At 40.7% G+C, this 22084-nt stretch overlaps 1 protein-coding gene across 2 annotated transcripts in view; it reads right to left on the bottom strand.

The window, feature by feature from the left end:
- The window catches only part of fgd5a (FYVE, RhoGEF and PH domain containing 5a), a 44789-nt gene that overhangs the window by 9514 nt on the left and 13191 nt on the right, over positions 1-22084 (bottom strand). For both annotated transcript variants that reach the window (XM_059329489.1, XM_059329490.1), the window contains exons 3-13: positions 21110-21227; positions 19438-19496; positions 19013-19043; positions 13708-13859; positions 12668-12824; positions 6654-6744; positions 5402-5452; positions 5132-5190; positions 4345-4416; positions 4112-4180; positions 48-131 (exon numbers count right to left, since the gene is read on the bottom strand). In XM_059329489.1, coding sequence (XP_059185472.1) covers positions 48-131; positions 4112-4180; positions 4345-4416; positions 5132-5190; positions 5402-5452; positions 6654-6744; positions 12668-12824; positions 13708-13859; positions 19013-19043; positions 19438-19496; positions 21110-21227 — 943 coding nt within the window. The remainder of the gene's footprint in view (positions 1-47; positions 132-4111; positions 4181-4344; positions 4417-5131; positions 5191-5401; positions 5453-6653; positions 6745-12667; positions 12825-13707; positions 13860-19012; positions 19044-19437; positions 19497-21109; positions 21228-22084) is intronic.

Genomic DNA, 22084 nt, shown 5'->3' with positions numbered 1-22084 from the left:
TAAAGGAGATGACCTGGGATCGTCAGAGAAGGGAAATGTTAATGTACCTTCATCCCAGACAGAGATAGTGTGTTCTTTAGCCTGTATTTTCCATCCTGCTGAGGGTAGGTGTACAGCATTATATCGTTCATCTGATAAGAACATAGAAAGAGGAAAGAAGAGGTATATTATGTTAGATTTCACTTATTTGTTTAAATTTTGTAAGAAAATAAGGAACTTGAATTTCCAGCTCTTCCTAATGTAACACCCCTAATTACCACAAGGTGGTGGTGTTACCTTGAGAGAAATAGCTCAAATTGCAGCACACACCTCTTTGTTTATTCTTTCTTGAAAGCAACTTTCTGTGCTCAACTATTGAGATCATGTTTCCTTTCACAGCTTCCAGACAGGTCTGTGCACAAAAAAATCCCATGTATGCACAGACAACAAAATAAGGCATTAAAAGTGTTTATTTGCTTGTCAGGCCAAAAGTATTGTGATCCCCCGAACACACTGAGAAGTCCATTGTGTTATGAGAGGTATTTCATTTCTTCCCAGACAAAAGAGTTGACATCATTGGTCACACCTAATGTGTGCTCTAAACATCCGCTGGGGCCGTAAAGGCAGCATCCAGGAATTCTCCACCCTGCTCCGGACTCCAGACCTTCCCTCGCCCTCCTCAGCCTTTCTCAGGCTACACTGAGAACCAGGACTGGGTGGAACCGGCCACCTTCACCACAACAACAACAACACAAACAGCCGCAGTTACGGGTTCACTGGCTTGACTGGCTGGAGACAAAACAGTGCATGATAGCCAAGTCCGAGCCCTGCCCGCGACCTCTGGGCTGCAGCCACCACAGCTCGTCTGCTCCACCCTGCGCCGCTCGTTTACTCGAAGATTCCTTCCACAGAAACCCAACCGAGTGCCAAGTTAACAGACTTCACAAACGACTTTCCCAGATGAGACACAACATTAGGGCTGTCACGAATCCAATTCTGAATCGAAAGTGGATTGAAAGGAGCTTTCAATTTCAATTATCGTAATAAAAAGCAGGATCCACAGAAAAAGGAGGAAGGGATTCCTCGATTTATTTTTGTGTTTATAGTTTGTTCAGTTGACTGGTGAATGAAGTTATTGTCAGTATACTTAGGAAACACATATGTCCTCTAAATGCTCTAGGTCTCGTGTTTGTGGTTGCAAAGTTTCATGAGGCTGTGATTATCCTGGAGGTCACAGCAGGTCATTTTATAAAGTGAGGTCAAGTTTCAAATAATCTAACTACAATTAAATGCTACTATGGGTGACTAACATTATCACACGTGAATACAGTTGGGCTCATTGAATCCACAAAAACTTTGCAGTCATGCCCAATTTCAAGACTTTTTAGGGACCCCAGTATGCAGAAATATTCAAATACAATAGCAAAAATACATTTTTTTGCGCTGAAGAGGTTATTATTTCACCCACTTCCCAAGAAGACAACATGACATGGTTCCAATAGATTCCTTAGGTCTTGAGCCTACTCCAGCCTCTGAAGGTAAAAAAAATGGTCGGGCCTGCCAGCACGCTATCAGATTGTTAAAAGGTTAAAATTGACCATATGGCCTTAGTGTGGTACATGAGAGAATATGGAAGTCATACCGCATTTGATACCAGGTAGCATTTTTTCAACGAGGACTTTGAAAATGTGAATGACAATAACGGACGAATCATGACCTTAAAATCAAACTGTCTAAATCAATATGTGGATTTGGAGAATCGTGACAGCCATACACAACATGTACTTACTTGACCCCTCGGCACCGAAGATATTTGGCTTTTCAACGGTGGCATTTCATCTCATCCGCTAACCTTTCACCTCATTCACCTGTCTCTTTCACTCACACTCTCTTCCTCCCTTTGGCAGCTTTCTCTATCTCCATCCTCCTTCTAATCCCTTCCCTCACTCATTCACCCTGCGCCTCTTTCTTCATTGAGCCCAGGCTTGTGACATGGCTGCAGCTTCTCTCCATCTCTGAGCTGAGTGATGGCTTTCATCTTCACTGTTGTTTGGATTCTCTTTCCTTAAAAGCCCATAAATAACACCTGACCCACTGAAGCCGTCAACTTCAAGGGAGGGAATGGCTATATAACCCTAATAGCCTACAAGTATCATCCACCAACACTTTTCAGCTATCGCTGTTTAGAGGGACTTGGAGAATAACGGAACAGAGCAAGATAAAGATAAAAAAATAAAATAAATCCATATCTTCACGTTATATTCTATTTGGATCAACTAGGATAGACTAAGATCATAAATGCTGCGCCTACGGATATGTAGCTCAAGCATAATTCATAACATGAGACAGCACTGATTGCACATGGAACAATAGAGTGGGCTTCTCTATTTCACGTTATGTGTTTGTGTAGCGCCACCGCCCCTCCTCCTCCTCCTCCTCCTCCTCCCTGCATTCTACAGGGTGTCTGGCCTTCACTTTGCTGTCAGTCCCCTCCCAATACACAGGAAGCCAGCATCCAGTGACCCACACCAAACATCCTGTAAGGAAGTGGGGACCTGGAAAACAAGTCCTGAGAGGGGAGGAGAGGAGAAGAGCGGAGAGGGAGACCCTCGCTGGATGGGTGTGGTGCCAAGTGGAGGTCTTACAGCCTTGGCCTCGTGCCCCCCACCCCCTACTCCCAACCTCACCTACCTCCCAGACCAACCTCCACCCAACATTCCCACATATTTTCACAGAACATGATAGCTTTGTTTTCACCATTACTTTGACAACATGGCAGGTGTTTTCTACTGTAGTGCACCACGTACAATCACTGATGCAACAACCATTTACCCCTTTGTTATGATAAACTCATGGTATGCATCCTAATTCTGGTCAAACCCAGATCCCAGAGTTTCCAAAGAATATGTGATGCTGGATTTTGGGGAAATAAAATGATGCCAACATGGAGTTTTAAAGTTTCACAATCTACTTGAGTCTTTAAATGTGTCACTCACAGTGTAAATATAATTTAGCTTCTATGAAGATTTGGAAAAAGCTCATATAGAATATACTGCATGACGGTGTGGAATGATTTTAACAAGCTGCAAAATATAGTTTTGGGACATTTGCTTTCGCTTTCTTGCAGACATTTAGAGTAGAAGATTGATACCACCCTCATTTTCATCTTAGAAATTTTACACTTTTACTGTGTGTTTTTAGGTCATGAAAATCATCCGTTCATTTTGAATTACCAATGTGGTTTGCTAACCTAGCTAGCTAGCACTTGCGTCCTTCTGCCCAGCTTCACTCTTTCTTCCAAATATGATTACTTTTGGTTCCAACAACCAATATTACGGAAGCGTATTGCTGCCACCCTTATAAAAAAAATATATCCTCCATTTATCTCGTTATAACGAGATACTATCACGTTATTTCGAGATAATGACAGTTTCTCGTTATAACGAGATAATAAAAGTTTCTCGTTATAACGAGATACTATCACGTTATTTCGAGATAATGATAGTTTCTCGTTATAACGAGATAATGATAGTATCTTGTTATAACGAGAAACTTTCATTATCTCGTTTTAACGAGAAACTGTCATTATCTCGAAATAACGTGATAGTATCTCGTTATAACGAGATCATTATCTCGAAATAACGTGATAGTATCTCGTTATAACGAGATAAATGGAGGATATTTTTTTTATAAGGGTGGCAGCAATACGCTTCCGTACAATATAGCGACAGCCAAAATGCCTAAACTTGAGGCTTTAAAGTGTATTCCACAAAGAAAATGGTGGTATTACATTAGTCTATGGTAATAAATACTTTGACAAAAACATCACAGATTACAGCAAGTCACAATGCCTGGCCAAGAAATTAATGAACATTAGAGGTGCTGGTGTGATAATGTTTTAATCTTTGGACAGAGCCAGACTAGGTGTTTCCTTCTACTTCCAGTTTTTATGCAAATTTAAGCTAATAGACTGTTGGAGCTTTTAAGCATATTTCCCCAAATCTCAAACTATTACTTTGAAACTGCGGGAAGAAACAAAAGGGGAAAACAATATTCAAAAGGCTTAAGCACCAGCAAATACAGCCTAATAATGTGTCCAAACTGTGAAATGGAAAGATGATAGACATATTACCAGAAACAGGTGTCTGGGCTGTCTGCATTTCCTCGAGACCTTCATGAGAGTGCCCTCTTTGACAAACATCTGCCAAAAGAAACAACACACACAGAGAAAAAGCACAAGAATGGCACATTAGGCTGTCAAATTGCAGCTTACATCAACTTTGTTTTAGATCTCATAAGGCCTGTCATAACAGAACAATGTGTTGCTGTGTTTTGACAGTGAGACACTGGCCAGATGATGCTCACCCTTCCGGGCTTCAGCAGGTCCCTCTTTCCCTTCACGCTGTATTCTATGTGGACCAGACGCAGCAAGTTCTCCTGAGGGAGCAGAGAGAGCACAGAGATGGAGGGAGATTATCCAGTGATCGACGGAAGAGGAGACAAAGAATGAAACTGTCCCTGTTTGTTCGTGAATGAACAGGAGGGAGGCAGAAAGGGATGTGATACTGAAAACTGAATAGGGGGGGACAGAGATAGAAGGGGCCTGTGTTTCCACTGTCTGTCAGCCTGCGCGTGTGTTGGTGCATGTGCACAGGAGAGGAAAAAAAGTGTGATAAACAGAGCAAGCAAGCCAAAGGAAGGCACAGGGGATCCTGACAGTGATAGGCGAGAAAAACAGTGGGGGGAGGGTTTGTAAATTATCTCCATGAATTGCACATGTTTGAGGGGGAGCGTAAGTCATGTCCACCCTAACACTGCTCCCTTTGTAATGATACACCTGGGACTTTCTGATGACATCATCTTTCCTCGTCCCTAGCGTTAATCAACAAGCTGCGGAGGCTGACGCCAAAGAGGGATAGACCTCTCCTTCACTGCAGCGTGTCATTTAGAAGAGGGATTCACACACAGGAAGACCTCAGCTGTCTGACTTCTTCACGCTTGAGCTCCATCCGAAAATTGCTCTTTCATTGCCAGGCGGAATATAAAGACGTGTCTCAATAACAGCACGCTGGGCTGTGAATATATCAAACTCAACAGGAGCTAAACAGTCTGAATGTTATAAACACATGGAGTGTATCCAGAGTAAACTCACCCCCTGTTTCAGATTGTCATTGGCCTGGTCTGCCACCTCGGACACGATCACCAAGGCAGCTGCAACACAAACAGAGAAAGAGAGAGATTTATGCACTACCCGAATTCAATAAAGACACACTCAGTGACTGTGACTCAACAAATAGGGCCTGATACATGTGGAGCAGCTGCAGCGTGTACGCATGTGTGTCAGTATGTCTTTGACTAGTGAAAAAAACACTTTTATGGTTCTGGTTATAAAATATCACAGAGCTCCATTCTGCAGGTTTACCTTGCGTGTCCTCGTATTCTTTAGAATCAGGAGAGAGGTTGTTCAGGTAATCTGGAGAACACAGAAGACTAGTCAAGACGTGAAAATATAATTTACACATACTACAAGGGAGTTTATAACTGGTTATGAAACAGTTTCAATGTTAATATTAATGCCTCTATAAGACCTACATGAGGAGAATATCAGCAAGAAGACTATTGCTATATATAATCAGATCCAGATCTTTACGACATGAGGCGGGGGGACCCTACGGAAACACAACTGATTTTGTCGCTGCAACAATCAACACAAAATGAAAGTTCTGTATAGTTGCTAAAAAATACAATTTAATGCTTAGGGCCCTTCAGACACAACATGATGTTAATTGGGCTCGCGGCTGGGTTCACCAGGAAAGTAGCAAGACAGAGCAGAATAGTTTTCAGATGCATCTCTACTGGCTGAGAAGCACTGTCTCTGTCGAAGATGAAGAGGAAACTTCATCTTATATATACATATATATATATATATATATATATATATATATATATAAGATGAAGTTTCCTCTATATATATAATATATATATATATAAGATGAAGTTTCCTCTTCATCTTCGACAGAGATATATATATATATATATATAAATTAGTTGGATTTCCAAGACAGGTTTTTTTCCTGAGGTGTAGTTACAACTTGTGTTGTACAGTTCTGGCTATCTGTCTTGCTTTTGCCGGACACAACAATGAGCTGTTGCAAGCTGTTGGAAATAATAGGTTTTGGAGCGCAATACTCATTGTTGCACTGTGTCTGAAAGAGTCTTAACTAACAATATGGTGACAAATTGTCTGTAAAATTAGTACAATTTCTTCAGTGCATAAGACTAACCCACAACATTATGCTAGTACTCCTTTCCAGCATTTGTGAATTTAAAAGTGAGATTATACAGCTTTTTTATAGAAGAAATAACGCATTGTTACTCTTACATATGAACATTTAATTCCATGAGGAATAAAACACTCCCTTGTTCATTTTAATTTGCTCAGCTGTTTAACTGCTACAGCCTTTGGTACTTGAACAGTAGCTAATGGTGGCTACTGTTAGCTAACGTTAGCATAGCTTTGATAGCATATAGCTCTTGATATCTTTAATCTCTACATGTGCTGTTACACTAGGCTAAAGCAGTTATTATTATCCCATAATTACTTATACTAGTCTCAATATATATCAAATAATACATAAGATTGCTTTAACAAGTAAAAAGTAAAAGTGTGCTACCTGTGAGTAGCATTCGATATTGAAGTACTCTCACTATAACCTGCAGCAGCTGGTGTTTCAGTGGGACTTCAGCTTCATCTGGGCTTCTCGTCTGAAAACACACATTTTAGAAAGAGGTAAACATACAGAAATCACAAGTTTACATGAGCTACAAAAATATTCGGATACTGTAAACAATGAAAATGTTTTGACCAAGTTGTGGTGCATGATTTATTCTTTTAATAATAAATAACAATTCAGTAAATGTATGTTGGGGATGGGCGGAGGGTGTTTGCTTGTTTCTATGTTTTGTTATTATTCATTCATTCATTCATTATCATTAACCGATTATCCGCAGTCGGGTCGCAGGGGCTGGTGCTGATCCCAGCTGACATAGGGCTGTATGGGCGAGAGGCGGGGTACACCCTGGACAGATCGCCAGACTATCGCAGGGCTGACACAGTAGAGACAGACAATCATGCTCTCATTCACTACAGGCAATTAAGAGTCACCAAATAAACCTAAGTGCATGTTTTTGGACTGTGGGAGGAAGCCGGAGTACCGGGTGAGAACCCATGCTGACCAGGGGAGAACATGCTTACAGAAGAGCCGCAAGCGAACTGGCGACCCTCTTGCTGTGAGGCGAGAGTGCTTACCACTACACCACCGTGTGACCCTTTGTTGTTATATCTTGTATGAAAAGTGCTATACAAATAAAGTCTGATTGATTGATTAATATCTATGTTTTTATCTTTTAAATTACATACAAATTTAGAAAAGCAATATTTAGTCAAGCTGATGACCCCAGTCAATTCCACAATGAGTTAAACAGATCATTAATTAAACAGTGGTATCGGTTTGTTTCTTGGTACTAGCCAATACCCGCAACAACCCAGTCATCCGAATTAATATAGTCGGATTGGTACAGCCCTAATCGAAGCGCATCCCTAAGGTGTAGCCAGAAAACCACAGCTCTATGAAGGTAACCTCTATAATACAATGCTGCAAGTCAAGGTCACAAGTCACCACGGGGACACTATCGGACTGGCTGACCTTCACGCATCTTTCAAGCGCACAAAAAAACCTGAACAACTCCCATTCTCCTTCTCAGAGTACTCATTTGCAGGTGAAAGGGGACAGAAATTGGCACAATCAAAAAGAGCTTTAGAAAATCAATCAGGATCTAATTGTCTCTGACAGGTATTTATGCCCTGAGCGGTAGAGGAGCAACGGGGGACTAGGGGCGCGACACACACACAGACACACACAGACACACACACACACACACACACACACACACACAGTCTTTTCTAATCCAATGAAGTCCTATCCTTCATTAGAGGCACAGATAGCACCCTGCGGGAAACAGCATCTTCATTTTATTTACACTGCACACACACAAGAACCCACGCAGACACAAACTGAACTCATCTCAGACACATACAATGTATTATTGATGCGCCCCGCCACACACAAGCAGATAAAAACACACACACACAGACCTTGAGATAACACTGATTTGACCTGTAAAGGGGAGGGATGGGATGTGAGTTAAACACACCACTCTTTCTCTTCATTATCACAATTTGGAGTGCAGGAGTCAAAGTAAAACAGAGAGCTGATGCTGCTTTTAATGAGCAGGCCTTCATGAATACTCTTTTGTTTCTATTTCTTTTTATGTCTCATCTTTTTCTGCTTAACTTCAGTCTTCAGGAAACAACCTTTGTACGTCCCACATTTCTGTTTCCTCCTCCTCCTCTCTCCTGATCACTGCATGATGCATCGAGTACAATAATAACCAGCTCTTCATTATTAAACGCGCTTGGCTTCAGAACATCCGCTCTCCTCAAGTGTCGCTTGTAAATTGTCATCCAATTGACACTTGTTCAGAGGAAGTGGCTTTTCCAGAGATGGTAATTAGCGAGCGGTTTGTTTGGGTGAGCGAGCCAAATGAAGGAGGAGAGAGGAGGGAGCGTGTGATGCCTCGTGCTGGGGATAAACACATACACACACACACACACACACACACACACACACACACACACGCACGGACAAACAAACACACCTTTCAGACTCAGACACGGCCAGCTGATTTGCTGCCTGCACACACACAACTGATCTAATTGGGGAGTTGTAAAGGAGGCTGCTTCTCTAATTAGCTTCTGTCTGCCTCATTGCCCAGCTGCCTTTACAAGGAATTCACTCCATCGCTCTCTCCCTCTATCGCTCTCCGTCCACCTGCTGCACAGCCTCCTCCTTTCCTCCGGGGCGTCTTGCGCAAGAGAAAAACACACAAACATGGGCCATGGCATGAATATAAATCCAAGCTGGTGTTCTTTTGAAAGAGATTTCATAAAACTAGTTACACAAGATCAACACAAAAATGTATAGACATGCTCAGGCCAAACAATCCGACTCCAATGTAACAAGGTGCAAACACACAAAGGAGACACATACACACACCAAACACACACACACACACACACACATACAAACACACACACACACACACACACACACACACACACACACACACACACTGCAACGTGTTGGCCAATGTTTATAGATGGTGCGGTAAACAAGCAACTGGCTGTGGAGAGGAGGCTTTAATCCTGTAAGGGTCTAGCTCTGATCTGATCATGGTCTGTGGCTACTTCATCACTGTCATCACCACATCCACAATGAAATTACTACCACTTATACTGCTGGACTTTGGGTCCAGCAGTATAAGTGGTTTGGGAGAGTGGAGAAGGAAGAGATGTGTGAAGGAGGTAAGGGTTTAAGTTTGAAACAAAATCAGATTTTGTGAAGATGAACATTTTAAAAGGGACAGTTTGCCCCAAATACTAATAAATAAAAGGTTTCCCCCTTACCTCTAGTGCTATTTATAAAACTAGATTGTTTTGGTGTAAGTTGCTGAGTGTTGGAGATATCTGCTGTAGAGATGTTTGCCTTCTCTCAAATGTAATGGTCCTAGATAGTACATCGCTTGTGGGGTTCAAAGTGCCAAAAAAATACATTTAAAAAAAGTCAACAGCAATGTCTCTTTCCACAAATCAAAGGGAAGCGTGCATCCAATCAAGGGCATGAGGCTCATGCTCGTGACACAGTGAGATGTAAACATTTAAGGGGAAATATTGTTTTAAAGCTTTCTTTGGCAGTGCTTGTGCGCATATATTTAGGTGTCTGGGGTTTCCAGTTTGGCTACCTTTGAAGAGGTGAAATCATCAAGTCAAATCAAAATTACTTAATTTATCCCAGAGGGCAAATTCAGTTAGTCTACTACAGATGTCAAGAGATCTGAGCTTCCTTAAGAAAAAGAGGCGGCTCTGCCCCTATTTATACATCTAGATACTTATAAAATAAAAGCCAATCATAGCAGACTGGCATTTTTATGTTTCTAAAATGTCAAACATACTGGATTAGAAACATAATAAAAAAACATTAAAACATTACCGCATGTAAACACATTGAAGTACAAACCTGAAAAAAAGCATAATTGGTCCCGTTTGATAGCATCCTCTCGGCTAAGCTGTAATTTTTACTAACTCAGGTGAGTTCACATTGAACTATTCCTTTTGCAATCAGATACGGTTGGCGAAAACAGTTCCTACATGCAACTGTACCAAATAGTGATTGCAGCTGGGTCATTATTCCTGGAAAGAGACATTGCTGTTGAGTTTTTCAAATATATATTTTTGCCGCTTTGAGCACCAAAAGCTGAGTGACCTCTAGTTCCATTGTATCCCAGAGAGGGTAGTCATCTATACAGCCAACTAGCAACTCACACCAAAACAACCCAGACTGATAAGGAGCACTACAGGTGAGAGGAAAAAAATGTGGTGATCTGTCCCTTTAAAGTCACAAAAATATCTGCAAGCAGTTAAAAAAAAGCATTCAAAGTCCACTCCTGTAAAGTATAATGATGTGTGAAGTGTCACACAGCCAACAGATAAATGACTGTTGTCCCTCTCAGTAGTACGTATAGTGTATCCTGTGACCCTTACGCTCCTCTTTGCTCTCCCTCGACCCTCCTTCTCCCTCATTACAGCGGGGTCACACACACCTTGCAATTCCCAAGACAGTGCTCTGATTCAATGAAGCATCCATCTCACACACATAAGCAATGCCCTGGTGTGAGAGGGTAGAAAGGCAGTCCTCAGACAATAGGCTTATATGCAATATGGGAAACAGAAATACAATATGCAGTGTGTACATTGCCGTGGTGAATCTGCCAGTGCACTGAGAAAATGTTATTGAATATGCCTCTGGGTGTTCATTTTAGAAGTGTAAGATAAATCATAGTTTAGATTGACACAAAGGGGAAAGAAATATTGAACAAAGGCAGATTTTATATGAGATGTATAGTATGTAGAAGATCTTTAACCAGAATTGTATTACTGTTTTAGCACATTATTATTTCTTGATTAAGATGTCAATCCATAGTTATTTGCTTGCATCCCTGAACAGAAAAATTTGTTTTAGTGGTTGAAAGTTCTGCTTGATTAATTTCAGACCCAGTGAGCCGGAGCAAATCTGGGTATAAAAAGGTGAATTCAGTTTGTTATTTGCCAAATAAAAAACAATAACATTTTAGTTTTAAACAAGCTTTTGAAAGATTCCCAAAATATTTATGTTTTCTTGTTTTTATGACAGGTGGTATAATAAATTTGTTAAGCACTATGTATACTTGTGTCCTTAGATGAGATATATTTCATACATTTATCCTTCTTTGCAAATCAACCCTTTTATGACTACTCCAGATAGCAATTAGTGCTTTATGATGTGAAAAAGGACTAATATCACCTTCATGAGACTACAATAAAGTGGCACATTATTGACTTTGATCAAGGTTATGAAGGGCTAAATTATTAGCTGGCTTAGATCAGGTTTGAAAACATGCTGTAAGATACTAAAGGTCAGTGTGATGTTTAGTCTTCATCTCTCACCTCCAATCCCTTCTATTTACATTATCTCCACTAAAGTCTGGCAGAGCCAAAGTTTTTCTGGTAAGGGGGCAGCTGCTTCTGAATATTCATGAGCGGGGACAGTTGGTGCCTTGTCCGTTCGCTTTTCTTATCAAACTAGAAACGCCTGGAACCATTGTGTCAGCCACTCACAGTGAATCAGACTACCGCATAGAACTGGTAATGCGTACATTTGGTGGGGGAAAGGTGCTGAGTTGAATAGGTAGCTTTGTGAAACCCAAAGTTTAACATAGACAGAAGCTTGGGAAAGGCTTATCTGTTTTATTATTCAGGGTGACCTGTGTGCTGCTACACAGCAGTTGGAAATTGTGAATCAATTCTATAGACACCAGGACATAGCTGCATGAAAATGATAAATCTATTGCTGCATCTCTGTGGATTTATCTATAGGCTCTCTTAATATCCTGTCTTTTAGTTAAAAATAGTCAATTTTATTGTTACCGCTTGGACTATACCCATTCCTATTCATCATAACGATCAAGTGTTGCTTAAGTGGACCAGGTAGACAATCTGCAGGCCACTGTAAAGGCTTTAGAAATTGGCTTTTTTATGATTTTGGTCCCGTCACCCAAATCCCACTTCCCTGCTCTCCAGGGAGCATCAAGGATGAAGACATCCGCACTGGACAAAGAATGAGTATTTGGTGTTGAGTGGGTATAAAATATGCGAGCATGACAGTGGAAAGGTCAGTCCCATGGAGAGGAGCGTGATAGAGGGAGTTTAGAAAGGCCATTATCTCCCTTTGGAAGCTGGGTGACAAAATCTAAGTTGAGAGCCACTGAGTGAATGCCGGGGGAAATACCAGGTTCGATCTCTGCTCCCTGAAAACATACACAAGGCTTCATTTTCCCTCCACAAACTGAGAACTAACCATTTGAATATGTGACAGTTAAAATTCTCCTTCCACTTATTCTTTGAAGAGGGGATCTTTTGGTATTGAGCATTACTCCTCATTCAGTATGCTCAGTGAAACAGTAAACTCCAAGACTAACTGTTGCCAGGAGACACAATTAAAAGACATTCCAGTCAGACTGTTCAATGTTTTACCTCAAATTTCTTGACGATGTTGGCGAAGGCCTGGTTGTCCCTGCAGCTCTCCTCCAGTAAAGACATGCTGCGATCATACTCTGAGATAAAGGTGTCAAACACCCGGAAGTCCTCTTGCCGGGACAGGATCACATCTACTACTCTTTGGCTCTCCTCCCTACACAGAAAGGAAAATCAGAGATTAAGTACATTTTCTTTCATCATTTCATGTAGTGAGGGTTTGCCATTTAAATCAAGGGAAGATCCCAACGTTTTCGTTGTGCACTGCATTTCAAGAGCTCATTTTCTTTTGGGTGACGCCAATGTGGAAGTACCTTAAACCTGCATTCTTCCTAGCTGCCAGCAGGGGGCGACTCCACTGGTTGCAAAAAGAAGTCCAACTGTATACAGGTCGTAAGTAAATTACCCTACTTCTCACTTGATTTATTACCGCAGTAAACATTTTGAGGATTGACTATGTTCTCAATCACTAGTTTCAATTATTCTTCAATACATCATCATGTCCATTTTGTAAATGACAGTCTCATTTTGAGTAAAATAGATGATAAAGCAGGGAGCAGGGTGTGATTTATGGTGGGGCTACCCTGTGATTTACAGGTTGCTATCACAGCGACCTGTAAATCAATTGGGGCACAATTTGTCTTTGATTTGGGTTTCTGCACATATCATAGCAGTTTGTATGAGACCGTAAAATAGAATTTTGGAACATTAACATGGACTGCCTCTTTACTTGTTCTCTGGGTCAGTAGCTTTAGCCTTTGTACTGCTTTTGATAAAAGTGCTTTTAACGTCTTTGCACATGTAATTTGCTGTTTGTATTTAAGCTGTTTGTTTTTTTTATTTGATTTTTTGCTGCTGTTTAAGGCAAAATAACCTTGTAAAAACCTTGGAAATATTTCTGTAATTAAAATAAATAAAATAAAATGAAACGTGTATTGTGGCAACATACTAAATACACTGCTATGAAAACTGAGGATCAGGTCTAGTATATGACTACAGGCAACAGCACACCCAACAGTAATAGCCATGCTGTTTCTTACCACTGACTGATGCGTTCCTCCAGCTCAGTAAGGATGCTGCTGTGGAGGGTGTAGACCTCAGGGAGCACCCCCAATATCTCTCCTAACCTCTGCTCCTCCAGCACAAGCTCTCCTTCCTCACCCACCGCCTCTGTCACTGCTGACGTAAAGTCCTGCACAGGAGAGGGGATAAAGGATTTGTAAGGTGTCGAGACTTTTAACAAGACAAAAATGCCAGGTAGAAAGAGAGAGGAATGGAGGAAATGGTCTTTAGGGTGAAAGGAGGAAGTGAGGAGAAATGAAAGGCATGGAGGAATGAAAAGGGGGAGAAAAATGGAAGGAAGGTCAGATCCTCCTAAACATCCTTCCTGCCACCCTCCCTTCAAATTACCTCCCCACCACTTTGGGCTCTGTCCAGGCATTCAGGAAAGGCGGCACTGCTTGCACATGAGTTACACACCAGGTGTTGTTGCATAAAGACCTTGGTACTCAATGACACAATGCTGTTTTGTACGTAGTCCCCACTTTTCATGTTTCTGTAGACAAGAACTGAAAAATCCACTGATATACAATGAAACCAGGTCGACTGAAGTCCATTCAGCACACATAAACATAAGCAACAGGCATTAATAGCTGCAGTGTCAGAGACTAAGAGGACTAATATGAGGAGTTATGGCACATGGGAGTAAAAAAAACAGCTCAGAGGTTATTAATCTACTCAGCAAATGAAGACAAAAAATAGATAAAAGTAGGTGAATCGTTAGGAGGTATCAACATGCTTTAAAAAATCTCTGTTTTCTCTGAGGGGCAATCTGTCTGGCAAACTAATGTCATACATATATAAAGCCTTGTGTGTCTGTAAGGGATAAGTGTCTGGAGCCCATCTATTCCAGTTCTGAGTAAAGCACAGACATAAAACAAATAGAGTTGTCCCAGTCGGCTGTGAGATAATGTGGTGACACGGGTCGCTTCAGAACACGCCGTTCATCATGCACGATCGATCGCGTATGAGTTAACATTCATCACATCTGCCGGGGAGAAGAACAGCTACTTTAACAGGTCTGGTTGACTCTGTCTCCCAGGTTACACACACACACACACACACACACACACACACCCACAGATCCAGAAATAAGAGGAGCTTTACTCTCCATTTCACCGGTCCACTCTCCACCTTATCCCTATTTCCCTCACGTAAGGCGGGTCAAGAAGCAACGTTAAGCAGTTGGTTGAGCAGCCAGTCATGCTCGGTCATAACTCAGCACAGAGAACCTGTTCAGAGGTCACGGGTTACAAATGAGGAAAAATAATAATTCTGAGCCTCATATGTTGAAGCTCAGAGGAGGATTCAGGTGGTCTGAGGGGCAGGGGCGAAAAATATGAAACACCACCAGCTGCATGCAGTGGGACACCAGTGGGCAGAAACTTTTTGAGCATGTAGAGCAGCCTATTGCCTATTGGAGCTGTTGATTCTCCCCTGTAATCCCATTCTAATTTCATTCATGATAATACTCAAATTTAACCTATTATTAATATATATACAATGTTACTACTGTATACACAGGCCAGAATCAGCATGTGGATGTTCCTACCGACAGACGGATAGAACAGAAGCTTCGCAATAGACTGTATGAATTAAATGTACACTAGTCGATCATTAGTTAATCAAGAAAGAACACACTTTGCCTTAAACAGTCAAAATTAAGCACAATTTAATGCATATTTTCTGAAAAACACATTTAATTTAAAATTTATAATTTTTTACCCCAGTGCCAATTCACTGTAGTGGCTCCGGTTGCCTCATTAACCCAGATTGAGATATAACTTAATATTTTTATTTGATGCAATGCCAGCAGAGACTTTGCTCTAAGAAGAGTCATGACTTGTCATAATTTATACAAAAAGTGTCTTATTGTTCGTTATATGTAAATTGAGGTGGCTGGCATGAGCTCACCTCGTCAATTGACAGCACAGGAGAAACGTTTTGCAGTAGAATATGTGCTAGTCAGCTAGCTAGCTAGCTAGTTAGCTCGTTTCAGTGTGCTGCTCGCCAAATTGCTAAACCCAGCCGCTATTCAGACAGATGAGGAAGGTGGGCCAGAATGGGGAAGCACTACAGCCTCCCGTACTGCATTATGTTTTCTCAAAACCGTAGAGGGTCCTGCATGCTTTCTTCTCTGGAATGACACTGCATCTGCATCTGTTTTTTTCCATTTAAGGGCACCCATTACTGTACTGCATCTTGTTTTCTTTAATGGAAGGGCACCCTAGAGGGCACTGCGTCTTGTTTAAGCTACCATAGGGGCATCTAAGAGGGCACTTTTGCTGCGGATTGCCGCAGCAAAACCTCCCTCCCCGAGTCCACCAGTGCTGTAGCTGTTTTAGGGAAAGTCCTTTAAAAGAAGAGCACGGCCTCCCTTCCTATGAGGAGACAGGGGCTGGAAATTCTTTGTATTCTTGTTATTCCTTATCAAACAATGGAACAATAGCTCATATGTGCCTCTCACTTAACACCCCCCCAACTGTGTGTTTGAGCATGTTGTGCTGCTGGAGTGTTTCCCAGCTGAGATACTGTGTTTCATGCTAATTATGACATCAGTACGCATCAAACAGTAACTAATATCTCAAGGCATCTGTGTTTGAGGAATGAAGAATAATAAGACACTAACACTGCACTTATGCATTATGCAACAGCAGGATGAGAAAGCCTTCAATGTCACCTTTCAAAGGTGACAAAAAGATTCAATTAGTTGGTATGGTAACACTGAAGAGGATCTCGAGCCAAGGTGACCCAGTATCTTTTCAAGTGAGAAGTTGTTGAAAAACGAAAATTTACACTGAAGAAAAGATAGATTTAATGGTTCAGGCTACACTGACAACATGTCATTCTGAAGCACTGATGCCCATATTTACTTGCAGCATATGCTTCTGTCTGCAGCAGCTAATTAGCATAATTGAGCATCATGATGAGATTGCAGATTTATGATTATTAGAGGCGTCCATTGTATAACATTTGCATTACTTGCTGTTTAATGGCATCAAATTACACATTACACAAAGCAGCTGCTTTTGTACCCACAGCAGGCTTTCATAAATCACAGTGAGGGGGCACACATAAGAAATTCAGGTTATGACCTTATTCAAGGTTATAAGGTACAGGCTGACTGATGGGCTTCTCTGTGTTCAATGACTCTACCTGTCAGATTTGTACTGGCAACCATCACCTTAATAGCAACTCCTCCACACCATTCTTTGAATAGGTGTTGCCTATCTGACCTTTCCCGTATGACTTTCCTTTTTGATCAAATTAAATGCACAGTTGCCCATAAAGTTGGAATAATTTAGTTTTCAGACACAATCCTCTGTTAATTGTGGTTTAATTTTCATTGTGATATGTTTGAAAGAGATTGGTTAATAACGTTTTGAGAAGATAAACACTTTATTTGTCAAGAATAAATCACATTGTCACAATCATTTCATGGAAAGAGGTAACAAATATTTTATTCCAAATTTATGAGCCACCATGGAATTGTTTTTACTGTTTCAGTGTCAATTTGTGGTGTTTTTGTTAAACTCTCCCTCCAGACACATCTTAAAATATGTAAATATTCTACTGTGATTAATATTTGTTTAACATAGTTTTCCCAACAAAAAGCAACAACAACCACTGAGTATGGGCTGGAAGTATGTCTACTCTTTCTAAATTCTGTGTTGGCCTCGCCCACCACAGGTGCTCGTGCTAGGTTGACCAGTAAAAGCGCAGTGCGCATCAAGATGATTGGCGTTCGAGGAAACATTGAACAGATTCAGCCATACATGTTTAAGTCTCCAAACTCAGTCGAGGAATGTTCAGCACAAAAAACAGAATGGTAAGTGTTGTTAGCATCTTTTATATTGTTTGTTAGCTTGTGAGCTTGTAACTGGCAGTGGCTGACACAGGGTTAGTGGTTGTGAAACATACAATAATATCTGCTATGATATTACAGTTTGTTATCACTCTCTGTTCAAATTCACTCCGAACTAGGGCTTGGTATTTCCTTCAACCTCATGGTACAATATAAGCTGCTATACAAAAATATTGCAATACATGTTAAATTTTAAATGGGGATCATGTACTACACGGAATTGACTACAACAACCGTTCTTTATTATTCTGTATTAAAGCAAAATCAAAATTGAAAACAACTATAATTCAGCCCCACAGAAATATTCTGTTTCTAATCCCAGCGTTAAACTTAAATCTCTTAGCCTTATTGTTGTGTAATGTGGACTCACCTTTACTGTCACCCATCGGCTTCATTGTGCACTGCACCATAGATAATCCTTCTCTATCAAAAGTGCCATCACATAATTTGCTGTTGTATCGATACAGTGGCATTTCCATCTGCATCAATATGCGCATAAACATCTAAAATGCTGATGTTGATGATCACGATATTTGCCATATACATATTTGGGCACAGCCCTACTCTTTGCCGGAGGTTTCTTTTACGCCTTTTGATTGGCTTTTTATAACTGTGATGTACCTCATCTAGCTTCCCGGCGTATTTTTGAATCTCAGATCGTAGAGAAATGCACAAGCAGCTCCCCATTCAGTAGAAGAATATTAACACCTCTCTAGTGACAAACTTTAGTCAAGGCCAGACATTTTAGGCTGCATAAAAAAAAGGAAAATCACAATTTTGAGTGGAGGGGCAATTCAAAAATGTCCATCTTTGTTCCTAACCCTGCAGGGATGTGGTCTTGTTTTGACAGGCAGTGAGTGGGAAATGATGGAAATGGATGTTAGTAGTGATGCATCATCTACCTCAAGGGGCTTACCACAGCTCACCTTTAAATCCTCAGTCCGCCATTAACCACACTTGATACCGTACTGAGAAGAAAATTATCCATTTTATGGCCAACATGGTCATAAGGAGCTCATGCTATGCACCCAGTACAACCACTATAAAGGGCCCCAACAGCCTTTTTATGACCTTTAGGTGGCAGATTGCCAGCTGAGATGGGTATACACATATCAGTAGAGGAGGGACACAAGGACAGCATCACCAACAGTGCTTGTGTATGCACGCTGCGTCATCTTACAACTGACCACTCCAGAGTACAACATGTCAACTTTGTCAAGACCAGGAAGTAGATCTTGCTGCAACAACATTGATAAACTTGAGCAGAGCCTTACAACAGGGGGGGAGGAGGACAAGACGGAGACAGAGACTGGGGAGCAGACACACAGGATGTGATGTTATCAAGACAGTTTAATAGGCAGGAGACATTTAAAGCCAATGTGCCACACTTATGTGGTGGCAGCAAAGCTTTTTTTTTTTACCTTGTGAAGGTACTTGAGGGCGCTGACGTGTCTGGAAAACAAGAAGAGAGAAACACGAGATTTAATTAAACTGTAAAAGAGGAATTTACAACCTTCTACACATCTTTGTTAATCTTTCTACAAGACTCATTAAATTATCTAAATTATGCATGATGAGAAAACTACATCAGAAGAATGGTTAAGTGTGTAGCGGGGCAAGGGCAAGGCTGGTGTGTTTAATAAGTTACACAAGACACCTGTGTAATTGGCTGTCAGTTACTCTGCATGCACGATGAATTAGCAAAGGAGCACAAGAGACACAGTTGCAGGAAAGCGAAGAAAAGGAGAGAAGTTACAGGGCGATAAAAGACAAAAATAAATCAGATTTTGATATTTGTGTGTGATGACATGCAGGGGAAATGGGGAGACCCAGCGCAGATACTCACAGTCTCTCTGAGTCAACGAGCTCTTTGGCGACGTAGAACGCTCTGGATCGCCCATCAATCTGGGTGACAGGGAGGGAGAACAGTGGGAGATGAATGAACACAGCTAATGTTTAAAGGCTCTCTGTGGGCACTTATTCCCAAACATTAATAGGAACAGCTACGCAGCAGCCAAGGAGAATGGCAAAAAGGCAAATTTTTTGTGTTAGATTCCCACTGTCAAAATAAGACTGATTATTTCATTACAGTGCAGCATAGACATGAAGGCTTTCTCAAATATGGGACTTTTAAATTCAGATGAATTATGTATGAGACGCAGTGTGTGTGGCGACAACAATACTGCCCATTGATTTAGAGGCTAATCACAGGGTCTCAAAACATCCGAGCCAAAACATAACATTGAAGCCATTTAGGGGGTTTACCGGCAACACTCCTGTGCTTTGTCAGTGTTATTTTTTCCTATGTGGGGCATTTCACAAATAGTGCTTCAAAAGCATGCTGATCCTCATTTCCTAGAAATAAAACCAAAACACAGTTCCATTAAATGAAACTGTTCCTGGGGGCAAGTCTCTTGTCTGACCCTCTTCCTCTCTGTTTTTTCCTCATTTTTTTGTATTTTTTGTCTTTGAAGAAGAAGAAAACAAGGAAATGCATTTCGTGAAGGGAGCTGTGGCCTGATATTATTATGGTAGCAGGACGGGTGGGGTCTGTCTCTGAGCTCCTGTAAAATGGCTGCTTTTTACTGGACAGAAGTGTGGGGAGTGTAAGGCAAAACATTTCAACTAGTTTTAACTCTGTAGACCTGCACATGTCCAACAGAAAGCTCAACCAAAGCCATATATGCAGGTGAATGTGAGCCACAGCATTATGAAGCATTTTCCCAATAAGGTCGACCCCCATTATGATGTCATGGCATCGCAGGCATTTTGGTATCTATTGGTACTGGTATACATGAAAAATGTTTTTCCATAACATATTTTGCTTCAGTTGTTTTAGAAATGTTGTTAGTTATTTATTGCATTTTTTTGCTTTATTTAAATATTCAATAATTCACTGATAATAAACAAATACTACAAACAGTACCATTTAGCTATTTATTATATTTTATTAATTCTTTATTTAAATAGTCAGAAATAATTTGACTGATGTTTAACATACAGCACTATTTAGCTATTTCTATTTATTTTTTATATTTTAATTAAATTGTCAGCACTGACTGATATTGAACATATGGTACTGATGTTTATTTTGCTCTATATTTGATTTATATCCTTTTTATTTCTAGAATTGGTTGACGTGTAAGCATAGTGTATAACAATGTTAAATACTTTAAAATGAATTTATTTGTTTAAGAAAGCAGCCTTTTGAGTAACTTTGCATAGTCATATTAATACAAAATTGGTGCTGAAAAAAGGTCTATTTTCATTCTAACTCATATCTGGCAAGTAATTGTCATTCACTTCTGTTGTTCACTCCTTCTATGTTATATTATAAGTCATCTTTATTTAAATGGGACAACTGCATGTCTAAAATACTTTAAAATTCCAATCTAGGGCTTATTAATAGGCATTGCAGCATCTTCTGCTCATTATGTTGATTTGCTGTTGGTAGCTCAGAGGTTTGAATTAACCACCTTCTTTTCTGCTTTCATTTGTCTCTGCTTCCTATATCTCACCTGTCGGTCATAACTCTGCTCAGCCACCCCCTCTTCCTCCTCTGAGGTACGCCCGTGGTCCTCATCCGCTGACAGCCCAGCAGAAACGGTGTTCATTGGGAAAGGCTCTGTGTAGGCACTGCCAAGAGAAGAAAAGACAGTATGATTACAGAAAAACTGCACCGGTACTGAAATATGAATATTTAATACTATAACAGCATCTACACTACAGCAACCATAAAGAGAGACTGAATGTTTTCAGTTGGGAATGTATAGGGATGCATTGATAACACTACTTCAAATGTACAGTAATCCTTCCAGCAACATATTCTCAAAACACTGAGCAGTAATTCCCCTGTAAATATGTATGTTTTCCTTTTTCCTGTGTGTGTCTCTGAATGTGTCCACCCCTCATATGGAGTCCCCCAGTGGCACACTGTAATCTCTTTCATCATTAGTTCTTCTCACAGATGGCCCAGTTGTGTTCGTACACTGGTAATCCTTTTGTGCTCTGCTGTACCTGAGGGGGGCATGCTGTAGGTCATTTCACATGTAATCCCTTTAAATGCTACCTGTGGTAATTATTAATGTCCTCTGGCCCATTAAGACCCATTCAGTATTTATACTGTCCGGATATTGCCTGATAACAAGTATTCTCAAAGCAGCTGCAGGACACCTTGTCTTATAGGAGGTTTTATAGCATATTTGCTATGCCATGTGATAATGATGATGATGCTTTATTGTCAGATCTAGTGTGAAATTTTTCTTCTCTATTTGCAGCATCAACAAACGCAAACACAAATTATTACAGTGTTCATTTCTTCTGGGATTAAACTCAATATTTATTTTTAGGACTGACTGACTGCTTCAGTCTTACGAGTGCAGAAAATCATGGAACCCTGTATCACTGATTTTATGGTAATAATTCATATTCACTAATCAGGGCATGGCGGGGATCAGAGACAATGTTGTTAGCCAAGTTGCTGCCAAAATACA

This window comes from Centropristis striata, chromosome 3 (assembly GCF_030273125.1).
Source record: "Centropristis striata isolate RG_2023a ecotype Rhode Island chromosome 3, C.striata_1.0, whole genome shotgun sequence".
NCBI lineage: Eukaryota > Metazoa > Chordata > Actinopteri > Perciformes > Serranidae > Centropristis > Centropristis striata.
Note: the sequence above shows the minus strand (reverse complement) of the source record. Positions and strands in the feature narration are given on the sequence as shown.